The sequence below is a fragment of the Taurulus bubalis genome (genome assembly GCF_910589615.1).
Source record: "Taurulus bubalis genome assembly, chromosome: 13".
Lineage (NCBI taxonomy): Eukaryota > Metazoa > Chordata > Actinopteri > Perciformes > Cottidae > Taurulus > Taurulus bubalis.
Window position 1 is genome coordinate 5,760,147 of NC_136601.1, and position 11,618 is coordinate 5,771,764.

The following is an 11,618-nucleotide window of genomic DNA, read 5'->3' on the forward strand; positions in this document are numbered from 1 at the left end:
ATCCTCCCGGTACACAACTGAATCTGGGATAAGAGATCAAATATCCATTTTGTGTTATCGTAATGCATATCAGCACTGCTAAACTGTGCAGCAGCGCTTTGCAGAAAGAAAGAAAAAAGATCAGACTGCCTCCTTTTGCTCACCGCCTCCATTCAGCACACTTCCACTTGCAGTCCAAAGCCATGCAAAGGAAGCCGACAGAACCGGTGTGAACACTATAGCTGTCAAGCGGTCAGCTATTGCACCTGCCATGTGACAACATGGGGGGGGGAGAGGTTGAGGGTCAAATCACACTGTGCGATGAAGACAGAGCCCTCTAACCGTGAGCTAATCCCGACAGAGGGGCCCTGCCAAACGCCATTATAGGATGAACCGCGTCAGCCGGCGCTCGACACTTGCAAAAGAACCGACGGGGAGGAGGGAGTGCTGCCATTGAACTACTCAATACCGCAGAGATTAATGTCAAAAGGACTTTGTGGTTATTACGTCTTGTTGCCTTTCTGAAGAGCAAATCACAAAGACGAAAATGGAGTTGACTCGGATGCGGTGCTTCTTAACGGGCTTCCAGATCCGGTTACGGTGTCACACTTTTGCTTCCGACTGAATCATTTCATGCGTGCTCATTTTAGTCGTTGTTCAAGCCGCCCTGGTTTGGCCTCTCCGTTCAGTTTTCATCCAAAAGACCTGCCTGAGTGAAATGTTTTGCATACCGACACAGCATGGGTTCATACCAGAGCGTTGAAGGACCACAGACGTACCAGACTGAAGCAGACACATTTTGTCAAAGCCTTCTTATCTTTTAGAAATCTGACTATATTCCAGCTTCACACATTCCAGGTAATTACCCATAATCCTCACATGGCATTGGCAGAAACAGCATACAGGCGCCGATCTAACACCGAGAGCTGGGTTGATGTCAATTATTTCAGGTGGGTTCGAAGAATGAGGCCATGCAGGTGTTAAAGACAGCCAGCTCCGAACCACAGTCTACCTTGCATATCAACGCTAAAAACAGCTATTTCCAGGTATTAATTCAAAAATGGACAAATCAAGATCAGCAAATCAATATCCATCTAAGAAAATCCCACCGTAATATGGGAAATAAAACAAAAACGAGACAACCGCGGCTGAAAGAAATGCAACCAATGTGTAGATTGATGACTTGACAGAAAACTGTATTGGCAAATGTTTTGATAAAAAGGGCCGTCAGTCAATATGACAACTTGCATGAATACATATATATGGTAGCTAATTGATTTTGTTTCAGGTGTAGGCAGTTTGAAGACCCCACTGTGGGCTCAAAGGGAATTTAGCTTTCTCTCATTTCATGGACAAAACAATGAATCCGACCAAATGATCCTCGTCTTTGTTTCCAAGACCGTAATGAAATCTGTCACTCGGACAAATGACAGCCTGCAATAGAGCTGCAAAGGCCTGTGGGACCGTGCAAGTTAGCAAGCCAACAATGATGATGATGATGATGACACCTTAATGGTTTCCTCAATGGCAGATCGTCGGGCCAGTGCCACTAACTGCAGCCCACTGGTTTCAGTGGTGGCCTATCGATCGTCCCGCTGTGCGCAGGAGGAATCCGTTTGCAGTGTCCGATTGAAACGATGCCACCTTCGCAGCCCACACCGCGGATTCATTGCTTGCATCTGCAAAATTCCATAACCGCTACACCATCAAACTTGTGTGCGTGCGTGTGTGTGTGTGTGTGTATGTGGCTTCAAGTAATAACCACAGCCCACAGGATTAACATGTGTATGAGACATCATGCAAACCCCACACTTCCCAGAGGAAGTATATTGGAGTGGATCAGACAACACTGAGGAGATTATTGTGCACCGAGCTTTTTAAAAACAAGTAATAACAAAGCAGTATTTGTATCACACACAAACATTAGACCGTGGGCGCTGTCCCCAAATCCCAGCGGAGACAGAAGAATAAAAAACTATAACAATGACAGGCCCAAACTCAGAAGCTTAAGACACAAAAACAGAAACTAAATGATGAGCTATGGTAAGCTAGTGTGGGCTATTGCTAGGCTGGGATTAGCCCCCAGACTGTCTCACGTGCACAGCTTTTAACCATTTGTATGTGTATACAATATTTTTGCAAGTGCGCCTTACAGAAGAAAGGAAAAAAAGTGTCACGTGTGCAATTTTTTTTTTTTTTTTTGCAAGGGGCACTGTCGTTGAGTTTTTAAGGCTATAAACTTCCAGGCTCCTGTTACGTCAAGGAGCCCTGCTTATCTCCGCTGACACCCAGAAGGGCTTAGCGGGACGCAGACGCGCGTAACCCGGGAACAAGCCGAATGGCAACAGTTGCACGCGCCGCTACTCCGTTTGCAGGACGATACAATGTAGCTCACGTTGCAGTGTTTTTGCCTTAACGTGAGCGAGTGAATGGCACAAATACAGCGCTGCGAAATGCAGATTCCTTTTAGTGGGGAGGTTGTGGGGGTGTAAACGAATAAAAATTCTCCTGACCTGTTGCGTCCGCTGAGCCGGGTTCATCATCACAGCCTGCCGAAAGCTGTTATCCACGTAAGACGCCATTGTTTTGGAGGACGCCGTCTGGAGGATATTGGTTTCCTCGTCCCAAATGAGTGTTTAGAAATATCCAGCGCCACGGATACAAACAAAAGAAGTCTCCCTCCCTCCCTTCCTCCTCTCCTGGTGCCTCGCTTTATTCGTGTCGCCCGTGGTCCGACGCTGGCGGATAAGCTGGGGAGTGCCCCGGAGCCAGGCCACGAACCGGAGCCAGGCAGCCGAGCGGTCTTCCTCGGGGCGTCTTGTGTTTTCTGCCCGCCGACAGCAGCCCCTCGTCGGGGAGAAGAAAACTTGTTTTAAAAGCGCGGTTCAGACTCTCTCTCTCCTTTTTTTTTTTTTTTAGAGGGGGTGTTTTTTTCAGTGTAAAACAAAAAAGGTGTCTTTATTCAAGCCGACGCTCTTCAAAGCCATTCCTCGTCTCTTCAGCATTCTGCTAGCGACGAAAAAGAAATTACACACACGGGATCCAGCAGACAAACAATTACACACACAAAAAAAAGAGTATGCGAACGGTTATCCCGTCAGTAGCAACCTGGCGTCCATCGTGAGAGGCAGACCAGAGTACACTCACCGGTAAAAAAAAAAAAAAAGAAAACACTATATTAACATTTTAATGGGTCTAAAAGTGGGGATAGGTCCGCCGCCACTGTGCTCTGTTGTATGCCACCATGGTGACTGACACAGCAGAGTTAAATGTGCCGGAGTTGACGGTTATACTTCCTGGAAAGGTTTCCAAAATAAACCTCAGGCGTGTTTAACGTTGTTACAAAGAGGCGAAGAAGGAAACGGTATATTTAGGGAGTGGTCTTTGTGAAATTAATATACACGTTGTTGAAAAAAATGCATAGTTGTCTCTCTACATGTTAATAAAGACCTATATGCAAACATGACATATCATTAACTATTGGGAATTTTAATATCTTATAGCTGTGCAAAAAGTAAAAAAGTATAATTAAACCCAAAGACAGATACTAATTACACAACTGACTGCACGACAAGCAATGAACTGCACCAGAGTCTGCCATGCACCACGACGTAGCAAACATAATGATATATCTATTTGAGTTAATTCCAATATTTAATCCTCTGTAATATTGCTGATTCAGTGATTCTAGTGCTTACATGTCATGTGTTGCTCATGCATGGTCAGTATTATAAATGTTGCTATCTTATTTTGAAGGGAAAAATAATTCCATTTCCTTTCTAGCTGTTGTTATCTGTGTTAGACTTGATGAAGGTTTAGTCACAAGGGGCGGCTCATGGGCGAGTCCATTTAATAAAAAGGAAGAAGAAAAAAAAGAAAAAAGTGTGAATAGGAAGGAGGAGTACGATGTGACAGAATGATGCTTTGGGGCCATCTAGTGGCCCGAGAGGGTAATACACATTTAGATGGACACAAAACATGCAGGGTGTGAAAAAAACGTAAACATTATTTATCAGGATAAGATGGAATAAACATCCAAAATATAACACACAAAGAAGCCACACCAAATTCAGTTATTTTTGGATAACATCATCTTTATTACACAAAAGCGTTCAAATGTAACATAAAATAAGCTCAAATAAAACGTTGGGGGAAATTCTCATGTTACAGAAAGAGGCTAAGAAATAAGAAAACAGATGAACTCTTGCATTACATAAATACCTAAATAATTCTTATACATTAGACACGTTAATAATGCACCGATTTGTGCATATTGTACCAGTCAAAAGAAAAAAATTTAACTTTTATTATTTTCTATGTTGTAGATCAATACAGAAGACATCAAAACCATGAAATACCACATGTGGAGAAAAAAAACACGGCAAATTAGATTTCTTCAATGGAGCCACTGTTTGTCTCGATGGCAGCTCGGCCCACTTGTGCCATTATTTATCTTAACCGGCTTCATGAGGTTGTCACCTAGAGTGCTTTTCAATTAGCATGTGTGTCTTGTCTAAAGTTAATTTGTAGAATGTATTGCCTTCTTATTGCTTTCGTGACTTTCAGTTGTGTTGTGCCGAGGTATTCAATAAAATACCCCTATATGTGATTACTGTAGTAATCCGCATTATGGCAAGAACCTCTCACCTAAGTAGAAAAGAGACAACGGTCCATCATTATTTGAGACATGAAGGTCAGATGATCTGGAAAATGTCAAGAACCATCAAGTGCTATGATGAAACTGTCTCTCAAGGGGAGAGGAAACACACCTCCAGGCTAGGTGGGCTATCAGACAAGAAGGAGAGGGAAGGAGCGCTGCATCAGACAACCTGGACTCCAAATGGAGGCGGTTTGGGATCAGTTGGACCGCAGAGTGGAGGAAAAGCAGCCAACAAGTGCTCAGCCAAGAGTGTGCAAAATTCCATCAAGGCCAAAGGTGGATACTTTAAAAAAAAAATATATATATAAAACACATTTTTGCTTTATTTCAACTTTTTACTTCTCTTCACATAAATCTATATATTATAGTTTAATTTCTTGATGTTTTGAATAAAAAATATGATGATAATAAAGATAATGAAAACAACAGCAACAACAACGACGACAATAATAATACTAGTAATAATAAAGAAACAACTTTGAATTAAAATGTGAACATTTTGAAAAACAAGTACAATATACAAACCAATAAAACAATATAAATGTTATGCTGTTGAAGGTTTTACTCCATTTATCACACACTTGATACAATAGGATAGGATTGTTTGCCATGCAAATATTACTGTTTTACTGTTTATTTATATTGTACTATGTGTCTACTTACCTGCTGTAATCCTGCAATTTCCCCACAGTGGGACTAATAAAGGAATATCTTATCTGATCTTAAAAGAGACATTTCATTTCACACCAGCACTATGATAACATAATTGTTTTGTTATTTCTGCCTTTGTGTGAATCTGTTTCATTTCATGAAACTGGAATAAAGTGATAAATGCGGTGGACGTGCTTCGATAGAGCATCCCGTGTTTTTAGAATGTAACTATGACACAACCACTGACGCCATGACAACCGGTGGTGGCATGACAACCGACCATGACCCCATGGACAGAGCGGACCGCTGGGCTCGAGTTATCACCCGAGGGGGCCCGTTGTATACAGTAGGTTTATATCTAACCTGTGACTAATACAAATGTGTCATTGGAAAAAATAAATAAAACATAATGCGAAACAGTGAAGCAGCTGCAGGCGGGACACAGCATGGACAACGGATGCTTTTTTCAGGTAGGAGATGCACAGAGAGCATGAACCAGCTGAGACATTCAACTGAGTGCCATCCTAGGATGTAGAGTGTGTTGTAAAATGTCTCGACAACAGGCATGCTTAAACCCATGTTCAACATGTATATGATGCCTCAGCATGTCCTCCCTATCGGTCACATCCCTTCATACCTCATATTTAAATACACTTGCCACTTTTACATTACACTTACATTTCACTTGTCTGAAGTACCGTTATCTGTTTGTCTGTGCACTTTATTTACATGTTATATTCTAATTTAATTGGAAATGTCATTCTCCTATTTCTTGCACTGTGTTTATTGTTTAATGTTATGCTCCACCTGCCAAGACAAATTCATTGAACGTGAAAACACACGTGGCAATAAATGGTTCTAATTCTAATTCTAAATTAGGGCCTGTGTCCAAGTATACAGTATATAACTGTAAGTGGACACACGATGGCACTGTATCCACAGTCAAAATACATATTAACATGCTCTGTGTGAGTCTGTGTGATGGTAAAGTGTGTTGTTTCGTATGCATTGGGCATGTAGCAGTGTACACTAACACTGCAATAGCTCATGCATTGTACAACTTAGAGCGTGACGCGCAAACATATTGTTGAATCTTTACTTTCCGAGGATAGTAATATATACCTTGATGTATCTTGAGGAGATAAGGCTCGCAGAATCAATAACTTCTTAATTAAAAAACATTTTTGTAGAATTGCTTTAAAGTGATTGTCGTCCTTTTAAGTCCTTTCATGCAGTTATTTTGTTCCCCTGTTTTTGTTTGTTTATTTTATTTATTTGTTTGTTTTCTACTCCATTTGCTCCTTTTGGTTATTTGTTTAGTTTATTTGTATTTGTTGTCTTTATGGTATGATCCTGTTCTGTTTACCGGTAATGACGTTATGTATGACTATACTTTGCTTCTCTGTAGAGCACTTTGTAAACTTTGTTTTTAAAGGTGCTAAGTTATTATTATTATTTAAAAAGGACCATCAGAGATAATACATGTTCTGAAAGACATTGGCCTTTAAATAAGACATCAATTTTAAACAAATCACCCATCTCTGAATGCTGATGCTTTTAGCACCTTCTCTACACATCTGTTGCTCAGGTTCATTTGGATGTTTGTTTACCTCCTTTTCTCACATTTCCACTACTTCTAAAAAAAAAAAGGCCCAGATGGAATTGGAGACCACAGGCCAAGATCGAATTATTTCCCCCGGTACGTCGGCGCGGGCGTCTCATCGCCCGAGGCCACAGGTGACCTCGGCTACTTGTGCCAAGCGGCACCAGATGCCCCTCCTCCCCGGCCCAAGCAGGGCTACGTGGGGGAGGTGGGCTGGGGCTGGAGGCACAACCAGCTGTTGAACAGCGGGGCGCTGCTCAGCAACATGCAAATTAAGGTACGGCTGAAATCCTCTTTATGCAAATGATGAAATGTGGAAGCGTTATTCTTCAGGTAAAACGTGCCACAAGGTCACACTGAGCACGACTTTGAGAAATGGCTGGATATGATGCGAAATATGCAGGAATGTCATCCACGTTGGGACAAACGTAGCACATTGGGTAATAAATGGACAATTTGCTGAGTCTTGGTTTCGTTAGATAATCAGTGTGGAGTCAACACATCATGAATATTGATTTCACATGCTGTCGAGTAACAAAATGAACCGGGAACATTCTGAACCGGATTGTGTTTTTTTTTTTTCCCCTTTCCTTCTCATGACAATAACAGTTATGATGATGTGTCATACAGAATGAAGCATTTTTCTTTTCTGACAGAAAACTGAGCTGCGGACAGCGTTGGAGGACAAAGTGACTCACAGGTTCCAGAGCGACCAGTAAGACAGCATTAGTAACCCTGACATTGGACACATTTAAAAAGTCCTATTACGTGTGTGTGTGTGTGTGTGTGTGTGTGTGTGTGTGTGTGTGTGTGTGTGTGTGTGTGTGTGTGTGCTGTGTCAAATGGATAAGTGGGGACGTCTCAGGTTTGCAGTGTTGAGTGACTGCATTGTAGGTTATCTGCTTCCCCATCCATAATGCAGCACTTCCCCTCATGTAGGAACTCACACCGCCTCAAGCCGCAGGTAAGAAATGTGCCAGACAGACACACCGGAGACACTGTTACTGACCAAAACAATAAGTCTGGAAGGTTTATCTTCTACCGTCTCAACATTATTCTTTAACAACACAATATCTACAGTCGACTGCATTGCAGTTTACTCCCTAAACAAGATGTAACAGTGAATATGAGATTCCAAATGTCCCTCCTTTGTATTTAATTAAACATCAGTTGAAGAATCTTTATGCACTAGAAAGTTATTGAGAGCTTAGCTGATCCTGACGAGCTGAGTTTGAGATGTCCCAAAAGGCCACCGTACAAAGGATGAGCCCTTTAACGTAGACTCTCCTCTGGCACCATCGTCAGGCCAAACCTTACGCAATGTAGCCCCACTAGCGGTTAGCAAAAGCAACCACAGAGATGGGTGAAACCTTCAAGCAAAACCGATGCCTCCATGGAGGGCACTGAACAGTTTGGAGTGGTATTGAGATTATATAAATGAGCCGCTTTAGCCTTCACAGTCACCAGAACCCATCTCAACACTAATGGGGAGATTTTGGAGCCACATTGTTAGACTGAGCTCTCCACCAGGATTTGAGAACCCAAATGTCCACACAACCCATCAAAGAAGGTTTTTAATTGAATTTTGCACTTTTTACCCAAGACAGTCAAATTTGAAGATATTCATTTGGAAATAAATTGTGGACGTTGCCCACAAAATGTAGAAGGGAGACATGGCCCCATGTCCTCAATGGGGATTTGGCTACAACCGCTGTTGTATCTGTCCAGTTAAACTGAAGAAACTATGTAGTACAACTTACTAAGACATTGTATGATCATCTTTCCTTTAACTCATGACCTGTGCATATGTTTCCCTATTTTTAATTTCAGTTAGTAATATTGTCGTCTGGCTGCTAATAGGTATTACAGCCTCATGGGTCACTGGAGACCGTGAGGTGCTGGATATCTTTAATTTATTTTTCTTGCAGAGTCAATGCAAATGAAGTCCCAGTGTGTCAGTGTCAGCTGAACAGCCAGCTGTTCCCTAACCTGTGGGACAAAAGAGACACAATCTAATAACAGCTCAGAGAGCACATAGACACGCATGCAAGAAAGAAGTCTCAACTGACAGGATTAAGACACAAAATAAAACTGGAGAGACTAAAATACTGCAAAAGGGCTTTTGCCAAACAGAGAACAGACAGACAAGCATGCAGAGGCCAGTTATGAGGACACCTGGCTACATAAGGTTTCGGGATTGAATGTGGAACTGTATGTATGCAATGAAAGGATGACGTCTTAACAAAAGAACTGTAACACGTAAGTGTGTGATTTGCGATTATTGGCGACCTGTTTTCTCAGAGTCAGACACGTCTATGCCGATACAATAGCATATAACACAATACAATAGCATATAACACAATACAATAGCATACAATACAATAGCATAAAACATCATGCAAATCTAAATTGTTCAAGAGAACAGACATTGATTTTAAGGGGCAGACACCAAACTTTCATGTTTGTACTGTATGTATAAAACAACTGGACTTCTAAACATAAGCAGTACTCATTTTTAAATCAGACAAGTAATAAGAGGAGATGCTGCAAAGGAGACCTTGATGACGTCCCACGTGACATGCCAACGCCGACAGCAACTCCTCAAGATGCAACGTGCATCAGATCAACAGATCACACTTATCAGCACGGAGAAGAATTGATTCAAGGCCACCAGTCCCACTTTAGACAGCTACTTGTCTCTTCTGTGACACGTCCCCTTCTGCAAAAGGAGCCACATGCATTACAACAGCATATGGGGGACCGGGTTGTTTCTCTCCAGCACTAGACCCTGAACGTTTGCAGGGGCCGTACACAGCTGTTAAACTGCCGACAACAAGCAAATCCAGGCAAACATCAGTCAACGTTTAATGAGTCTAATAATACTTTATTTTTTAAAGGCTGACATTCTGGGAAGTAGCAGCAATTATCTTCTGTGTGTTAAGAGATCCATGAGCTGGGTCACAAATGATACAGGGAACACGGCAACCATTAAATGTACAGTACAGTATTTAAGTCTTCAGGAAAGACAGGTGAATATTATCCCACAAGGGGAAGGCCAGGGGGGTGGAATGGCCTCCACCTGATTGGACCAGAGTATGCATCGACTGTTAATATTTGTTGTTGGAAAGACAATCAAACCAAATAAATGCAAAACAACCACAACGAGCCACAAAAGTAGCACAAAGAGATACAAAACAATCTCAGAGAGGAAAATAAAACACCACAAAGAGACAAAAGATTAGCTCAAATTGACAAAAAAAAAATATTTTCCTAATTTAAAACACAATAACTAAAATATATGGGACCTTTAAAACTAAAAGTAGCAAGTTTCTTTGAAATAATAGCACTTCCAGTAATTCTCAAACCAAATCAATAGGTAATACCTTTTGGATATGTGAGACATTATTACAACTAAATGGTGCATTGCAAGGTGACTACTTAACATCTGAGAGAACATGAGCAAAATGAAAAGCAACACACCCAGTAGGTACACATGTAGGTGATTTATGGCAGTCGAATCTAGCCTCATTAATTTCTTTCATCGCCTCTATTTGTTTCCTCCCAGAAAGACCATGACGGATGACTCACGCCAAGTCAACAGCAAGTTTCACAGAGACAGTCACAGCTAACAGCAGATGTTCTGCTACCCACGGCAGCTGGAAGACCCGACTGTTAATGAGATCTGTCGAGTTTGATTACACATCTTTTAATCTGTGTAACATGCTGACTTTTAAACATGTCATTTTTCACACCTTCCAGTCTGAATAATTAAGGAAAAATGCACTCTTTTCAAGTTCATAATTGATATAAAAACACAATCCTATACCTGCGGAAGTTCATGTTTAGTTCTGTTTGACTTATATGAGCACATCTGAAAATGTAAACTGGGTCCACAAGGGGTTGAAATGTGTCTTTGTCAAAGTTTTCACAATCAACCAGAAGCAGTGTAACATTATCAGATATGGCTGATCCGTCAATCTGAAGATTCTCTCCAAAAATAACAACCATAACCCGGTTGGTTTTGTGTGTCAGATGTCATTCTCCCCACTCACAGATAGAGACGTTTAATTCCTGTATAGTAGAGTAGCGCCTGGTAATCCTTCCCCACAGCTAAAGCAACCACATCCACTTACGTCTGTTGGAGATAACTGGACAAAATATTTACCCAGAGAAAGAAAGAAAAACACAATTTCCATGTCAAAGGGCCACACGGACATCCATTTCTCAGCTGCAATTCGTGGGCAATCCCATCGCTACAGGATGGTCTCAATCTGACACCCACCTGAGGGCAGGTTGTGATTACATTTTGTGCGAGAGAGAACATTGTGTGCGTTTTTAAGAGCGTCTGTGTGTCTGAGTCGAGAACATATTCAACCAGCAGTGGATCCATGCGGGTTGGCAGTTAGTTCAGGGGGGTTGAATCGGTTTTCAACATATGGTCTTTAGGCCCCTAAAACAAAGCAATGTCCATTTGGGCCCATCGTCACCTGTTGAACATGCAGGACTGGGCCAAGCACTTTGTTCTCCTGTTTTATCCAAGGCACGAGGAAGAGATAATCATTATGAATTTACAAGTAAGTGTCAAAAAAAGGAAATTCAATTATGTGCAATATTAATATTCGTAGCTGCTTTTCTATCCTGATACCCCTCAGATCTGCAGCATGAAACATCTTGAGAATAACTTCAGAGCAAGAACTTCAGAGTTTACTTATCAGATGGATTTAC

General features: G+C 41.6%; 1 protein-coding gene across 2 annotated transcripts in view; it reads right to left on the reverse strand.

Annotated features, from left to right (window-relative positions):
• rapgef2b (Rap guanine nucleotide exchange factor 2b) overlaps nucleotides 1-2,627 on the reverse strand; it is a gene marked incomplete at its 3' end in the record, with an annotated part of 94,751 nt that extends 92,124 nt beyond the window's left edge. For both annotated transcript variants that reach the window (XM_079228415.1, XM_079228416.1), the window contains exon 1: nucleotides 2,493-2,627. In XM_079228415.1, the coding sequence (XP_079084541.1) occupies nucleotides 2,493-2,561 (69 nt within the window). In that variant the 5' untranslated portion in view covers nucleotides 2,562-2,627. The remainder of the gene's footprint in view (nucleotides 1-2,492) is intronic.
• Between the last annotated feature and the right edge of the window lie 8,991 nt (nucleotides 2,628-11,618).